Source organism: Ahaetulla prasina, chromosome 1 (assembly GCF_028640845.1).
Source record: "Ahaetulla prasina isolate Xishuangbanna chromosome 1, ASM2864084v1, whole genome shotgun sequence".
NCBI lineage: Eukaryota > Metazoa > Chordata > Lepidosauria > Squamata > Colubridae > Ahaetulla > Ahaetulla prasina.
The window spans coordinates 22,960,357-22,978,055 of record NC_080539.1 but is presented as its reverse complement, the minus strand read 5'-3'; the positions used below and the strand labels follow the sequence as shown (position 1 = coordinate 22,978,055).

The following is a 17,699-nucleotide window of genomic DNA, read 5'->3' as shown; positions in this document are numbered from 1 at the left end:
GATGACAGAGAACGAGGTGGCTGGATGGAGTCACTGAAGCAGTCAGCACAAAATGGACTCCAGGGGATGGTAGAGGACAGGAAGGCCTGGAGGAACGTTGTCCATGGGGTCGCGATGAGTCAGACACAACTTTGCGACTAACAACAAAGAACTAGAATAGAATAGAATAGAATAGAATAGAATAGAATAGAATAGAATAGAATAGAATAGAATAGAATAGAATAGAATAGAATAGAATAGAATTTATTGGCCAAGTGTGATTGGACACACAAGGAATTTGTTTTGGTGCATATGCTCTCAGTGTACATAAAAGAAAAAGAAAAAAAATACCTTCATCAAAGGTACAACATTTACAACACAAATGATGGTCATAGGTTGCAATTTAACCCTTAATGATAGCAACAAAAAGTTACAGTCATACAGTCATAAGTGGAAAGAGATTGGTGATGAAAACGATGAGAAGATTAATAGTAGTGTAGATTTAGTAAATAGTTTGACTGTGTTGAGGGAATTATTTGTTTAGCAGAGTGATGGCCTTCGGGAAAAAACTGTTCTTGTGTCTAGTTGTTCTGGTGTGCAGTGCTCTATAGCATCGTTTTGATGGTAGGAGTTGAAACAGTTTATGTCCAGGATGTGAGGGATCTGTAAATATTTTCACGGCCCTCTTCTTGATTCGTGCAGTATACAGGTCCTCAATGGAAGGCAGGTTGGTAGCCATGGTTTTTTCTGCAGTTCTAATTATCCTCTGATGTCTTTCTTGTGTCTTTCTTGTTGGGTTACAGAACCAAACCAGACAGTTATAGAGGTGAAAATGACAGACTCAATAATTCCTCTGTAGAACTGGATCAGTAGCTCCTTGGGCAGTTTGAGCTTTCTGAGTTGGCGCAGAAAGAACAGTCTTTGTTGTCCTTTTTTGATGATGTTTTTGATGTTAACTGTCCATTTTAGATCTTGCTAAACACAAAAATCACAGTCACATAACCTCAGATCCTACAAACAATCATAAATGCAAAAGCTAGTTGCCAAAGACCTGAAATGTAGTCATGTGACTACAAGGGGAGAGGGTTGCAGACATTGGAATTTCAAAAATGGGTTGCAACTAGTTCTAGGGAGGTCCGTCATAACTTTAAATGGTCGCTAAGCAACCAGTCATTAAACAAGAACTACCTATACATAAATATCAACTCTGAACTGTGAAAATCTGAATAACCAACAGAAGGCAGCTTAGGAACTGTCATTCCTGCCATCTAGTCGTCACCTGGATACTTGCAGCCCAGACATGGTGGCCCTGTCATGATAGCCATTTGATGAACCGACAAGATTTCATTTCCTAGCAGTTACGTTATGTGAGTGCAAAGAAATCATTCTCAATTTCCAAATGCAGCAAACTTATGAGATCAAAAGGAATCTATCGCCATTGATTACATCAGCTTTCTCTCCTCTGTTGGGTGAGATAGAAGCTCCCACAATCCCTGGCAGCGTGGCTATACTGACTAGGTATTGTGGAGGCTTAAATCCAATATGTATCTACTCAGCCTTCTATCCTTCTGAGGTCAGTAAAATGAGGAAGGGCAGTTTTTTTGGGGGGGGGGCATTGCTGACTCTGTAAACTGTTTAGAGAGTGCTGTAAAGCAGGGGTCTCCAATCTTGGCAACTTTAAGACTTGTGGACTTCAACTCCCAGAATTCTGGGAGTTGGTCCACAAGTCTTAAAGTTGCTAAGGTTGGAGACCCCTGCTGTAAAGCACTATAAAGCAGAACATCAGTCTAAGTGCTGTTGTTATTGCTATTTTTATATGGCAGTGTTTGGCAGAAGACTGATCTAAATTCTTGTTGTTGGAATTAAAACTGGTTGTTGATTTTTGGGCACTGTTTTTCAACCTTTGCAACTTGGAGATGGACTTCAACTTGATGGACCTAGAATTCCCCAGCCAGCATGCTTTCCATTTTTGCTCAGGAGAATTGAAAAAGCTATGTGTTTATTGCCATTTCCCTCACCCTGGGTTGGGTGCCACATTCTTAGCCAATATTTCTAGGCATTATTTGTGTTTCTGACTGTGTGACTGACTTAATCCTCCTCCTCCTTATCTTTTAATCTGTCCTGGGGAAAAAGGGAAATAAGGGAGCTTTTGTGTCTAGGTGCCTCCTGGCGGGCCTTTTCGATTAAGCAAATTGTTTTTATCCTTCTATTTGAATCCTCAGCTAATTAGCAAGATGTTCACCGTATTTCTCTGAAAAAGTGATGATGCTGAATCAAAGTCAGTTCAACCCCAAAAGAAATAAAAATCAGAAAAAGAAGTATAGACATGGACAAGAATCTTTCCTACTTACTTACTGTATACTTCCCTAGTTCATTAACCTGTTGCCAATGCCAGTTAAATTCCTATCCCCATAATAAACAAGTACATTTGGCACACTTACACAAGTGTGTGGATACACACACAGACACACACACACACACACATATATTTTTCCAAGAAGTTACACTAAAAATAAAGCCTAAAGTAGAAAGAATGTATACTAATTGAATTAATGACTCTCAATTAAAATCAATTGCTTGTAAAATAAGCTACCCACTGACAAAATTAATGCATCCTTATCTGTTCGTACTAATTATACTCTTTCATGCACACAGGAAAATACATCAATTGACAGGGCCCTTCAAGCCCTTTAAGAAGGCCAAAATTGTGGATGCAGATCTCACCGGGGGCATGATGTTCCAGAGGGCGGGTGCCATGGCAGAAAAATGTCTTCTCCTGTACCTTGCCAGGAGAAATTTCTTGACTGACGGGGTCTGCAACATACCCAGGGGTGGGCTGCTATGGGTTTGCCCGGGTTCAGGAGAACCTGTAGCTAACATTATGGCCAGTTCAGAGAACCGCCAAATCCCACCCATGGCTGGCCCCGCCCCACCCACCCACCCTGCCTTGCCCCTCCCACCACGCCCCTCCCAGGAGTCTCCAAGCGGCCTCTTTCTTTTTTCTTTTTTTTAGTGAAGTTTTTCATTTTTTAACACACAAACAACAACATACAATGCATTTTTTCTGAACAGAATATCAGCCAAGTTTCATATTCATACAAAGTTTAGTTCTTTTCCAACACATCTTATATGCGTTCATTGATGTATTTTCTCTCATTTTTGTTTTCCTTGTTTTATTTATCTTTGTATATCTGATCTTACCCTTCACCCTGAATTTTGATCTTTTATCAAACTTTTTCTCTTCCCCCGCTTTCTACTCCCATTATATTAAACCCTTTTATTCCCATGTAATATTTATACTCTTTTATATCTTCTACTTATCAAACATCAACATTAATCATATATTTGCAATTCAATGACAATTCATATAATATTAACCATAATAAAAAAAAATGCGGCCAGTTTTGGATGCAAGATAAGTGCAGGGCCCGCACAGAGGACTGGAGAGGGGGAAAAACAGGCCTCCTGGAAGCTCCGGAGGGCCTCCGGAGCCTGGGGGAGGCAGTTTTTGCCCTCCCACAGGCTTGAAGAAAGCTAGAGCCTGGGGAAGGTGAAAATGCCCACCCCCACCCCCCGTGGACAAGGCCACGGCCACTATGGCCACGGCCACCCAGCAACCAGGCAGAGAACCCGTTGCTGAAATTTTTGAAGCCCACCCCTGAACGTACCTCTTCTTAAGATGTGGGTGGGGTGCATGGGGGCAGTCCTTTCTACGTAGTTTCAGAGTTTCTGCCTGTTTTAAGCAAGTCTGTTTGGGCCACCCTTATTCAGAGAACCTTTGGTGATATAATGAAAGCAACTTTAGGTAAAAATGCAGTTTCTGGGTGCTTTAAAATTGCAAGAACCATCATCTCTAGATGAGTGGGCGGTTTGGTCCTTGGCCAGTAGAGCTTTGGAGCAGGTGCAGCACGTACCCATACACCTTTTCAGGTAAATGGGCCCTTGTGCGTATACAAGAGCTGCATGTAGATGGCTAGGCTCCAAATCTCTTTTAAAAGGACTCTTGGAATCAAATACTTTCCTATCCGGTTTGGGGATTAGCCGTCTGCTATTTCCGCCACTCTGTTTACCTGCTGCTGGTATGGGAATGAAAGCACACGCCAAAGGGCGCAGGCAGGAGAACCTGATCAGATCTCTCCATGGTGAGCCCTCAGCGTCATCCTCGCTTGAATTTGCGCTTTGTTGATAGAAGAAATAGCGTGCCAAGCTTGGTTGCTATAGGATACCGAACTCTTTTTCATACGTGGTAGGCCGAAGTCTGAACTGGGGTTAACCTTAACACGCCCAGCCTGGTGCAGGAGTAACCACAGCCAAGAAAATAAAGAGGGGGCTACGGGGTCAGGAAAGGAGATAGGTTTACCGAAATGCAAAATCCCACCTGTTGGGGGAAAAAAAACAATTATTCCAAAATTGTGTGGCATAGGTTGGCATAAGATACAGTAAGAAAGAAGTACGTGCTTATACATAATGCTACTGTGTGAGCAGAGTAAATATACCCCCCAAAAAATGTAAATTCACCAAGTGCTCTGTTTTTTTTTTAATTACGGAAATGCTTTTGTGACATTCCCGTTTATTTATAACTGATATGCCCAGCCATAGCCAGCCAGCCTCACCTGCCTGAGATCATGTAAGTCCTCAGCCTTCCCATTTGCTCCAAAAAAACACAGCATTTGAGCAATTGTTGTAACTCTGTTAAAAGCCACACGCACGGACACAATGAGTTCAGAAACAAATCAACAGGGATGAACGTGGGACATTCAAAAAGAGGAACCTTTTAAAATTCCTAAGAGAACCAACTGTCTTTGCCTGGACAGCAGATGAATGTTTAAGCAGAAGGGAACCCATTGCTGAAAAGCTAAAGAGACCAGAACATGGTCATAGCATCAATTCATTCAGGAACCAGAGCTTGAAATGTCTTCTATCTCATCCCCCTTGTAGATTCACTTCCCATTTGTTTCCAAGAGGGATAAATATATACAGGTAGTTCTCGACTTATGACCTGCTTAGGGACCATATGACAGGCCCGGAAAAAAGTACTTACAACCTGAATTCAAAATTCTGACTGCTGTCTCCCCACATTTGGGGCACTTGGCATCTGGCCCACATTTATGGCCGGAGGCAAATGTAACTATCAGAAACTGCTTTTACTTATTTATTTATTTATTTATCAAACTTCTATACCGCCCTTCTCCCGAAGGACTCAGGGCGGTGTACAGCCTTCATTTAAAACAATTAATATACATATTAAAATAACCATTAAAAAGCTTATTCAATAAAAGGCCAAATTAAAACCGTCAACTGACCATAAAAATACCCAATAAAATTACCATTAAAAGTTTAAAATTTAAATTTAGAATTTAAAAAGTCAGTTTCCAGCAAAAAAGTACTTCCAGTTTCCAGCAAAAAAACACCCCGTAGAAAACAATGGATTTGCTTAATGACCACAGCATTCGCTTTACAACTGTGCATTTACTTAATGTCCACTGCAACAAAAGGTTGTAAAATTAGGCGTAGTGCTGAGCAACCATCATGACTTACAGCTGTAATTGTGGGGTCAATTATGGTTGTAAGTCAAGAACTACCTGTTTAATAGTATTTTCTTTTAATTCATGAACAGATATACTTTGGCAAGCTAAAACACCATCTTATTTGGTTAGAATCTACTGTTTTGGAGAGAGAACCTCCACCTGGATTGCAAGTGGATGGTATATGTTAAGTTCGGGAAGTAACGAGGCTGGAGACCAGGGTAGTGACAACAGCTCTTTAATATAGGGTGAACCCAGCAACCTGGCCGGGGAAAAACCTCTCCTTATATACTGTTTAACCGGCGGCTTCAACCAATCAGCAACGTGCTTGTTTCCCGCCAAAATATTTAAAGATACATAACACTCCTCCCCTCCCAGAAAACATTTTACCTCTATTTACATATTATTTACATGTTATTTTTCGACGTAGTCACGCAAATAACCTGGGCGTCTCTAGTTCTTTCAGACCTGCGGGTTCAGTCCTTGGAGTGGGTTGAGCTGGTGGAGGGGCTGTTGCTCCTCCCAGCTCTTTCTCTAGGCCATCCGGCCCTGGATTACTGCAGACTCTTTTTCTAGGCCCTCCGGCCTTGGATTACTGCAGAGTTTTCCTGCCGTTTCCATCGGGAACCTGATGGCGTCGCTGGACCTCCGGGAACTCAGCTAAGTCTTCGCCTCCCGGTTATGGTCAGCTGTGGGTTCAAATAATGACTGGTCATGATCTGTCTCATTTAGCTCGGGTTGTTCGCTATTCGTTTCCTTATCTGATCTATGTGGCGCCCATACCGGTTGTCTTTAACTCAACTAAGTATGATTTTGGACCGTTGCTTTTATGATTTGCCCTGCTAGCCAACTTGGGCCGTCCCCATAGTTGCGGGCCCACACTCGGTCGCCTATGCCCATTTCTCTAGTTTTTCCAGTTCCCCTTGTAACCCTCTGGTGTGTAATGGGATTCAAACGGTCAAGTGGGCACCGGAGCTTCCGTCCCATCAATAATTCGGCTGGGCTTCTGCCTGTAGCAGTGCTGGGGTTCTGTGCTGACGGCCAGAAAGAAATCTATCTTTGTTTGCCAGTCGCCTGGCTTGAGTCTGACAATGCCTCCTTAGCGCCCGGACGGAACGCCTGCAAGGCCATTCGACGCAGGGTGGAAAGGCGCAGAGAGGGCATGTCGGATGCCCTCATCTGCCAAGTATTCCTCAAACTGGGTTGCCGTGAATTGCGGGCACATTGTCGGACACCAGCGTGTCAGGCAACCCGTGGGTTGCAATAGGTGGCGAGGGCTGCGATTACTGCCTCGGCTGTCATGGATTTCATGAGAATGATTTCCAACCATTTAGAGAAAGCGCCGACAACCACTAGGAAGGTTTGGCCGTGGAAAGGGCCAGCAAAATCAATGTGGATTCTGACCAGGGCCCTTGGGGTTTTCCCATTCCCTGACTGGGGCCGTTGGGGTAGAGGTCTGGACTCTTGGCAAGCCTGGCATTTCCTACCTCTCAGCAATTTCTGAGTCCATGAGTGGCCACCACACATAGCTTCTGCTAGCCCTTCATCCTTACGATCCTGGGTGACCTCGTGGAGGAGGTCCAATACCCTTTCCTCAATTCTCCGGGATCACCACTGATCCCCATAGCAGGCACCCCTTGAGCCGAGAGTTCCCACGCTTTACAAATTCCTTAAAACGCCGCCCGCAGCGGGCCACCCTCTTGTACCCAACCGAGTACAGTCCTCAACATAATGTCCTGCATGATGCCCGAGCCACTCCTTAGATGTGACTGGGCCAGAGTCCAAAGAGTCAATTAGCAGGATGGGCGCCCCGGAGTGGGGTCTCGATCGCCCCTGGTAGTGGGCATCTGCTTAAAGCGTCCTGCATGCCCCACTTCTTTTCCGGTCGATGCTGCAGCTTGTAGGAATAAGCGGCTAAGAAGATAGTCCATCGGGTCAATCGTGGCGAAAGTGCCACAGGCGTTGGGTCGCCAGCCAGTATCCTAACAGCGGTCTATGGTCAGTAACAATTTCAAAGTCTCCCAAAACATATTCGTGAAACTTTTTACCCTGACACAATTGCTAGCGCTTCCTTATCCAACTGGCTATAGTTCCTCTGGGAGGACATCGCTCTGGAGTAGAAGGCTATAGGGGCTTCTGTGCTGCTTTGGAAGTCTGTGGCTGAGCACAGCCCCACCCCGTAAGGGGAGGCATCGCAAACCAGTATAATGGCAATGAGCTATGATACTGATCAGTAGGCTATCGCCGAGAGTAGGTTTTTTACTGCTTCGAAAGCCCTAGCTTCCGACTTTCCCCAAGACCAAACAGTATTCTTTCCCAGAAGCTTATGCAGCAGCTCAGCAACGGTCGCCTTGTTTTTTAAAAAGACCACGTAAAAATTCACTAGCCCCAGGAATGCCTGTAGCTCTGTTTTGTTTTTGGGCGCTGGAGCCTTTCTGATTGCCTTGACCTTGCTCTCAGTGGGTGAATTCTTCTTGTCTATTCGTAGCCCAAGAACTCACGGATTCTACCCTATCTGGCATTTGTTCACTTTAACCTTTAGTCCGCTGACCGAAAATGCCCAGAACTTTTCTCAAACGCCCCCAATTCTCTAAATTTTCGCTGATATCAATACATCATCAGTAGGGACTACCCTGGGAGCCCTTGCAGAAGTCGTTCCATTAAATTTTGAACAGCCCGGTGCCACACTCACCCCAAATTGTAATCGGGTACACTTGAAAGCACCTCTGTGAGTTACAATCGCTTGGGCTTCGCTGTGTTGGCGCTACGGGCAGTTGTTGATAGGCTTGAGCCAAGTCTAACTTTGCAAAGACTTGCCCTTGCCCCAAAGAGTGCAGCAAGTGTTGCACCACGGAACCGGGTAAGCGCTTTTCTGTAAGGCTTTGTTTAACGCCGCCTTGTAGTCAGCGCAGATTCTAACTGACCCATCTGGTTTTACTGGGTGACGATTGGTGTCTCCCACTTTGCGTGATCGACTGGCACCAGAATCCCTGATTTATGAGCTTATCTAGCTCCTTGTCAATCTTAGGTTTAAGGGCAAAGGGACCTCCTTGCCTTTAACCTAATGGGGCTACCTGGGGTCTAAGTTGAAGGAAATAGGGGTCCCTTGTACTTGCCCAGGCAGTCCTTGAAGACATCTTCGAACTCGTTCATGAGTATGTCTTTGAGGTTACAGTCACTTCTGTATATGCCAGTCACTCCCATGCCCAGTGCACGAAACCAGTCTAGTCCCAACAAACTAGGCAGGGTCCCTTCGACGATCGTGATGGGCAGGGTCTTCTTGTGGTCCGTGACCGACTCGGACAGAGGTGGTCCTCAACAGGGATGCGATTCCCTTGGTAGTCGTGGACTCAGAGCCGCTTGTGTTTGCAGGTGGCGCTCGCGACGGATGGCAATGCCTCCGCCAAAGTGTCCCAGGACATGATGGTGATCGCTGACCCGGTGTCCACTTCTAGTCGGCACGGCACTCCTTCTATTTTGGGCTTGGTGAAGATTTTCTTCTCCACCCGGGTTGTGGCGCGGCCTATGATCACAGTCGTTTGATTCGAGTTCGCGCCTTTTTTGTTTGAGCCAATCACGGGTCGCCTTGCCGATCCCGCGCTCTGATTGGCCGATTTGAATTTTCGTCGGGAAGGTTGGGGAGCTCGACAGACTTGAGCTAGGTGCCCCTTCTTCTCGCACCGCCGACATGTAGCGTCCTTGAACTTGCAGTGTTGGCGCTGGTGTTGACCTCCGCAACTTCCGCATTCGTCCCGGTCTTCTTTGCCGCGTTTCTCGGTTCGACAAACCCCTTCCTCATCCTCACCGTCGGATTCGGTTTGGATCTCTTCTTGGTGCACCGGGGTTGACTTTGTGCTCGCCTTCGGTGTGAGTGGCTTTTGCAGGGTCTCCGCCGCTTGGGTGGACATTTCATGCGCTCTGGCTTCGTCCAGGGCGTTTGCCAGCGTTAGATTGCTTTTTGATAGCAGCCGCCTCCGCAAACGCATGTCTCTGACCCCACGGATAAGTTGCTCTAGCAGCGCCTCGTCCAGATCTCGGTACCCACAGTCTTTGGAGGCTCTCCGCAGGGCGGCCATGTAGTCGCTGATGGATTCGCCATCCAGCTGCCTGCGCTCACCAAATTCAAAACGCCGCACGTATTTGACGGCGTTGGCGAAATGGTTTTAAGCAGGGTTTGCAGAGTTTGCCACGATACCGATTGTACGGCGTTGGCTCTGCCAGGGCTTCCGCGATGTCGATGACCTCGGACCGCAGTGGCTCAAGAAGTATGCCCTTTGCGGTTGTCTGGAACTCCTTGCAGTTCGTTGGCTTCTAGGAAGCTCTCAAAGCGGGTCATGTCGTTCCCCATTCTCTCTGGCTGGGTCAAACGGCGCGGGCGGAGTGTAACTGGCCATCCCCGCGTTTCTGCCCTAGGTTTGCTGGGTTCGGTTCTTCCGTGCTTCAGCTCGGTTCTGGTGCTCCTTAACCTCGAAATCCCACCTTCGTCGCCAGTGTTAAGTTCGGGAAGTAACGAGGCTGGAGACCAGGGTAGTGACAACAGCTCTTTAATATAGGATGAACCCAGCAACCTGGCCGGGGAAAAACCTCTCCTTATATACTGTTTAACCGGCGGCTTCAACCAATCAGCAACGTGCTTGTTTCCCGCCAAAATATTTAAAGATACATAACAGTATACAATCATCTGAATCCGCTATTAAAAGCCAGGATATCGAGAAGAACAAATAAAAGAGATCAGGAATGGATATCTCTGCAGGTAGCTAAACCACAATTTCCAGCAACCCCAGTCATAGGCCACAGGTGAAATAGGCTGGGACCAGAGGTGGGTTTCAGCAGGTTCTGACCAGTTCAGGAGAATCGGTAGTGGAAATTTTGAGTAGTTCAGAGAACCGGTAGTAAAAATTCTGAGTGGCTCCGCCCCCATCTATTCGCTGCCTCCCAAGTCCCAGCTGATGGGGAGGAAATGGGGATTTTACAGTGTCCTTCCCCTGGAGTGGGGTGGGAATGGAGATTTTACCCCTGCCATGCCCACCAAGCCACACCCATCAAGCCATGCCACGCCCACCAAGCCACACCCACAGAACTGGTAGTTAAAAAATTTGAAACCCACCACTGGCTGGGACCATTAATTAAGCAATAACAGGTAGGATGTAGGCGATTTTAGAGCAAGAGTTGGGGCCCTTAGGGATTGCTTTATGTTTCTTTTTTTTTCTTTTGCATGTTTTTAAAAATTGCAGTGCTGGTTTTTGTTTTTATCAACTAAGCACTATACCGCTTTTCCCCATTTATCATATTCCCTTCACTGCTTTCTCACTGTTTGGAAAGTTAACCAGGTTTCAGCAACAGCAACATTTTCAGTAAACAAAATCTCCACGGGGGATCCCAAAAATCTGTGGGATAGGACAGGCAGGAGGTGCTATACAAAAATACAGAGTTGTTAAAAGTTTGCTTTTAGCTGATTAACTGAATAAGTCATTTCATTCTTTTCTGGGCCTGATCAACAGAAGTCCAAATGTGTGGTTGAAGGAATCTTCAGGTCCTGGAACAACCTGGTAGCCAAGCATTAACATAACATAACATAACATAACATAACATAACATCAGAGTTGGAAGGGACCTTGGAGGCCTTCTAGTCCAACCCCCTGCCCAGGCAGGAAACCCTACACCATCTCAGTCAGATGGTTATCCAACATTTTCTTAAAAATTTCCAGTGTTGGAGCATTCACAACTTCTGAAGGCAAGTTGTTCCACTTATTAATTGTTCTAACTGTCAGGAAATTTCTCCTTAGTTCTAAGTTGCTTCTTTCTTTGATCAGTTTCCACCCATTGCTTCTTGTTCTACCCTCAGGTGCTTTGGAGAACAGCCCGACTCCCTCTTCTTTGTGGCAGCCCCTGAGATATTGGAACACAGCTATCATGTCTCCCCTAGTCCTTCTTTTTATTAAACTAGACATACCCAGTTCCTGCAACCGTTCTTCATATGTTTTAGCTTCCAGTCCCCTAATCATCTTTGTTGCTCTTCTCTGCACTCTTTCTAGAGTCTCCACATCTTTTTTACATCGTGGCGACCAAAACTGGATGCAATATTCCAAGTGTGGCCTTACCAAGGCATTATAAAGCTGTATTAAAAATAAAGCATTTAACCAAAAGCTGTTTCCTTTCCTTTTCCACATCTGTTTCTGTTCTCTGAGGCAGAAAGTGATTTACTACTCATCCTCACACTTATGACCATTGCGGCATTCTCATAGTCATGTGATCAGACTTCTGGCACTTGGCAACCAGTATGTATTTACAATAGTTGCATTGTCCTGGGGATGTGTGATCTCCGTTTGTGACCTTCCCAGTCAGCTTCTGAAGAGCAAAGTTTATGGCCTCGTGATTCATTTAATAACTGCAGCAATTTGCTCAACTGTGGCAGTAAAGATTGTAAAATCAGACACAACTCAACAACTGCCTTGATTGGCAATGGAAATTCTAATCCCAATTGGGGTTGTCAATTGAGGACTATCTATAATCACCAGCTTTTGCATTTCCCCCAGACGCTGCATCTCAACAGTGGACACTGTCCAGTGGACAGCACATCAATTCATGAATTTAAGATGTTGTATTGAGAGGTTGCAAGCATTTTAGATCAGGGGTCTCCAACCTTGGCAACTTTAAGACTTGTGGACTTCAACTCCCAGAGTCCCAGCCAGCTTTGCTGGGAGTTGAAGTCCACAAGTCTTAAAGTTGCCAAGGTTGGAGACTCCTGTTTTAGATGACGATTTTACGTTGTAAAACTATAAACAGCAGCAGAAATTATTATCGCGGATACAGTGGTAAAAGCCCTAAATCAGAGGAGTCCGGGAGAATAAATAAATAAATAAATAAAAGAACAGTTCTTTCCTAGTTACTCAAGAATTTGACAAATGTGGAAACTCAACAGTGAACATTCCCATGTGCTGGGAATCGCTTAAGACTCTGATAAAAGCAGAATAAATTTTGACATGAACAGGAATCAGATTTAGTTGCAGTGACATCATCCTTTTCTGCTCCCTTGGTACAATGTGGGAGCAGGCTGAGGCTTTATTTCCACCCACCCGCTGATTGTCCTCTGATAACCTGCCCTTGGGTCTCATCTCTCTATACAGCAAACTGTGTTTTAAAGGGCATAGAGAGGCCAATTCTAAGCCTAAACAATCCAGACATTCGCCTAGGTACCAATTTTAAGGGGCGCCAAAATGAAAAAAGACTTCCGAAATATACCATATAAGTCTGTAATTGTATGTGGGAAGACAGGGCCCAGAGATACTGCCTAGAGCAGGGGTCTCCAACCTTGGCAACTTTAAGACTTGTGGACTTTAACTTCCAGAAAGCAAAGCTGGCTGAGGGATTCTGGGAGTTGAAGTCCACAAGTCTTAAAGTTGCCAAGGTTGGAGACCCCTGGCCTAGAGAACAGTAAATTAAGAAACGGCATAGTTTATAGCTGCATAGTGGGCAGGGCAAGAGGCCCAGAAGAGACCCACCCTAATTTCTTGGAATATAAAGGAAATTAGAGTGGAAATTAGACTATAAAGAAAATTAGAATATCTGCTGCAAACTCCATGTAGGCCTCAGGAAGGGCACTGGCCAGTAAATGCTCAGCTCCATCCAGTCGTCGTAACTGTACCCCGAATTAAGGGATTACAATGTCATAAAAAGAAAAGAAAAAGGATATTAGAGAAGGATTTGCACTTTCCAACTTGCAAGATTCATGTCAGCCTTACCAAGTGTAGCAGACAGGAAATACAATCAGATTACTAATTCTACTTCATTGTAAGAATTAACACAATCTTTGTTACAGGTGGTCCTCAATTTACAACCACAGTTGAGACTGAAATTTTCATCCTAAAAGTCATTGCAATCCTAAATTCAGTCAGATCTGATTTTACAACAATTTTTACTGTGGTTGTTAAGTGAATCACCCAATCATGTGAATCGAGGTTCCCCGATGGTCATTTTTTGGTGAAAATTGGCATCACGATTACGTGACCACAAGACACTCTAATGGGTTGTAAATGCGAGTGAGTTGCCAGGTGCCCCAGTTGTGACTGCAGGGGTGATATAACAGTCATAAGTGTGAGTACAGGTCATTTCTTCCAAGACTGTCGTAACTTTGAACCATTGTTAAATAAGCAGTTGTTAATCGAGGACTGCTTGTTATTATGCCAGAGAAGGTGGAGTGAGGGCTGCAAATTTGAACATTATTCATGTAGTGATTGTATCTGATTGCAGTCTCAAATGAGAGGTCTTTGTCAAAATTGTCTCCTTTTTCAATAACAAAGCAATGTACAAATGCTTTAAAATTATTTGTGACTTGTAAACTAGCCCTTCAACAGTGCAGTCTTTTAATTGCTCCTCTCTTTCTTTGTCCCTTTATTGCAGATGTTCATTGTGGAGAAGATTGAGGACAGTCATTGCAGCTTGCACGAGTTCACCATCACTGGGTCCACCTACACCCCTGAGGGACAAATGTGAGTGGCTCTGCTGACCACTAGGAGGCACTATGCCTTGTTGTTGGAGCTTGTGAGGCATAGATGTAAAACTCTTCCCAATGTTTGAAAATTGATTGATTGATTGTGCTTCTGAGTCAGTATTAACTCCTGGCAACTGTCTGGACAAGTCCTGGCAGTTTTCTTAGCAACATTGCCAAAGTGGTTTGGCATTTCTTCCTTCCTGGAGCTGAGGGGGAATGACTGGCCAAAGTCACGCAGCTGGCTTTGTACCTAAGTCTTAAGGCATGTTTGAAATTCACACTGGTTTCTAGCTTACTGTCTTAACCCCTACACCAAACTGGCTCCCTTTGAAATTATATTTAAAAATTAATACAAAACACATTTTAAAAAGGAAAACAATCCTATTGTGTCTGTCAGATGATATAACAGATAACAGATTAACAGAGTTGGAAGGGACCTTATAGGTCATTGATGGCTAACTTTTTCTGGACCGAATGCCCAAAATGCATGTGCGTGTGCGCAAATGATTGTGCGTGCACTCAAACCTCTAAAATGCAATTCACATACGCCCCCGTGCCCCGCCCCCGCACATACGTGCACGCCTCCTGTGCATGTGCGGCAGAGACCCGAAGATCAGCTGGCTGGCGGGAGGTGCATGCTGGTGCGCAGCGGAGCTGAACTGGGGAGACAGCTCGTGTGCCATCAGAGAGGTCACTGTGTGCCACCTCTGGCACACGTGCCATAGGTTCGCCATCACGGTTATAGGTCATCTAGTCCAACCCCCTGCTCAAGCAGGAGACCCAATACATTGTTTTTAATTTGCCATGCTGTTTTTCAATCTGTTTTCTGAAAGTTTTAAATAGCCAGCTAATTTAGAATAGATGACAAAGCAGGAGGATATTATTTATTTATTTATATTTATTTTATTTATCCAATTTATTGGTCACCCATCTTACCACAGGTAACTCTAGGTGGCTTACATTATTCTTTTAATAATGGATTTCAGGACTAAAACAAAAAGCATCATGTTTGTTTAAATCAATTTATGTATGTATGTATGTATGTATGTATGTATGTATGTATGTATGTATATCCTGTCTTTGTAGTTTTTACACATAACTCAAGACGGTGAGTATGGAGATTCTCAGTTATCCAGGTCATGGTTGTTCCAAAGGTACTTTTTCAAGAGGCAATTGGACTTTCTGGTTTTTCTTTTTTCTTTTCTTTGAAGACGTGTTGTTTCTCATCCAAGAAGCTTCTTCATTTACTTACTATAAATGCACCTAGCTACAGTGGTGAACCCCAAGTGGTGGGGACAGTCTTGTCAGGCAAGAAGAATCAAGACCCACATATTAAAGTCCAGTTAAACTGATTTATTGCTCACGTCTATTCACAGGAATCTAGTCAACTAATGGTCAGCACTATATTTGCATTAGATAAGAGTTAATGGAATTCAAGAGAGGTTGGTTGAACCCACCCAGGGGTGGGTTCTGCTTACCTTTACTACTGGTTCGCTCGCTTGCTCGTGCGCGGTTGCTTCTGCGCATGTGCAGAAGCTTCCTGATGACGTCGGGGTCGGTGGGCAGAGCCTCCCCCCGATTTTACTACTGGTTCGCTAGAACCGGTCCAAACTGGGGGCAACCCACCACTGACTTAGACCATTTGTGGGAACTTTATGACTCCAGACTGATTCCTCTCTTGACTCCACCTGCAGGTTCTGCCTGTCCTTCTGCAGGTCTACAGAATTCAACTCACAAGAGAGTTGCTTTAGTTTAGTTGAACAAGCTTTATAGCCCTGCAACATCTCTTTTTTCCCCTCCATCCTCAGAGTTATTCCACTTAGGAATCATCAAAGATTATACATTGTTGAAGACTAAGTGTCTCGCAGTCATTGGGCACTTGCTAACAACAAAAGAGAGATAATTATTTGACAGGGATTAGAGTTAGAAGTTTGTTATTTCACAGCTCATAAGACTAAATAGGAAGATCTAGGTTGTCTAATCAACCTCTGTTCCAGGTGTTAATTGAAAAATGCAGGTCAATCACAGGACATCTTTATAGAATTTTATCAGTTCTTCCCCCCACCCCCACCCCCCAAAAAAATCCTTGCATGCACACACAAGTTAATCTACTAATATAGCAAATCAATGTTTTGCCTACTTTTTATTAAAGACAACCTCAAAACAGGGTGCAATAAAAGAAGCCAGGAAAACTATATATAATTATAAAATGAAAACTGTAAAATGGGAACGGTTAGCAGTCCCAGGGTCATCAGCTCATCCCAAAGCTTTAAGCAAACATGTAGGCCTTTACTAAACCCCAAAACAGTGGTGGGATTCAAAAAATGTTACTACCAGTTCTGTGAGCATGGCTTGGTGGGTGTGGCAGGGGAAGGATACTGTAAAATCTCCATTCCCTCCCCATTCCAGGGGAAGGATACTGCAAAATCCCCATTTCCTTCCGATCAGCTGGGACTTCGGAGGCAGAGAATAGATGGGGGTGGGGCCAGTCAGAGGTGGTATTTACCGGGTCTCTGAACTACTCAAAATTTCCGCTCCCGGTTCTTCAGAACTGGTCAGAACCTGCTGAAACCCATCTCTGCCCCAAAAGCGAATTAGTCTCAGCACCAACCAGAAGTGGAAAAGGCTGGTGTTCCATAATTGCGACACAATATACCCCACAAAGTAAGTGAATCACGTTGAAAAGAAAACAAAACGAAGTAGGTCATCCCCAAGGATTGAATTTAACTAAATAATGGCACGGGGGCGCAGAATTAAAACAAATGTTCCATTGTACCCACCATAAATTTCCACCCATCACACTCGCTTATGTATAAAATAGTTTTGGATGTAATATGTTCATTTAAGAGATTCACTTTTCATCTCTATTTTATTTTTGACACAAAATACTCCAATGACATAATTTGGAGAGACAATGTTTTGAGTTCTGTGGTGAAATCTCAGCAGCAGTTGCCAGGGTCAGAAACATTTTGCACAGTTCTGAATTGTTATTTTGCTGTTATTTAAAATCCATGGGAAACTATAAGCAGAATAAATTTTCACCAGAGAAAGTGTGACAATTTACACACACCCCTCATGTATTACTGAAGAGTTGAACTGACTATGTTTCTTTCTGTCTCCATTCCCTGGATCTGTGGGAATCCACAACTCCTTCCCCAAAGAAATGTAATAATACAAATCATTGTAATAGAAAGCAATGTACAAATCATTGTAATAAATCATTGGATTTATTAGGTCAGCGATGACTCATTATAGTTGAGAAATAATTCTTTGGAGCAGGCTCCAGAGAAGTTTGAATCTAAGAAACAAGAAACAAATAGCTCTAGAAAACTTCAGTATGCAGTGGATGACCTACTTACATTGTGCCTCATCACAGAAAATTGTTTAGGCTCCTTCTATCCTGCCTTTTCTTTCACTATGTGAATGGGCAAATCTGTACATTTTTCTCAGTCCATCCTTCCTTCCGTCCTTCCTTCCTTCCTTCTTCCCTCCCTCCCTCCCTCCCTCCCTCCCTCTTTCTTTCTTTCTTTCTTTCTTTCTTTCTTTCTTTCTTTCTTTCTTTCTTTCTTTCATTTTAGATTCAATTTGTCCCATTTTTGCATCTCCTGTTTGAGGGCTCAAAACTGTATACATTTTCCTTGTACTTCTTGTTAAATATAATTCTGATTGCCATGTACCTGGATAAAAAAGTCATATATCAAAGTT

At 44.1% G+C, this 17,699-nt stretch overlaps 1 protein-coding gene across 2 annotated transcripts in view; it reads left to right on the top strand.

Moving 5' to 3' along the window:
• Window positions 1-17,699, top strand: part of LOC131188825 (sarcoplasmic/endoplasmic reticulum calcium ATPase 3) — a 184,439-nt gene that overhangs the window by 133,232 nt on the left and 33,508 nt on the right. For both annotated transcript variants that reach the window (XR_009152846.1, XM_058164415.1), the window contains exon 9: window positions 13,904-13,992. Coding sequence is in view for 1 of the 2 variants with exons in the window: in XM_058164415.1 (XP_058020398.1) it covers window positions 13,904-13,992 (89 nt within the window). In the remaining variant the exon portion in view is untranslated. The remainder of the gene's footprint in view (window positions 1-13,903; window positions 13,993-17,699) is intronic.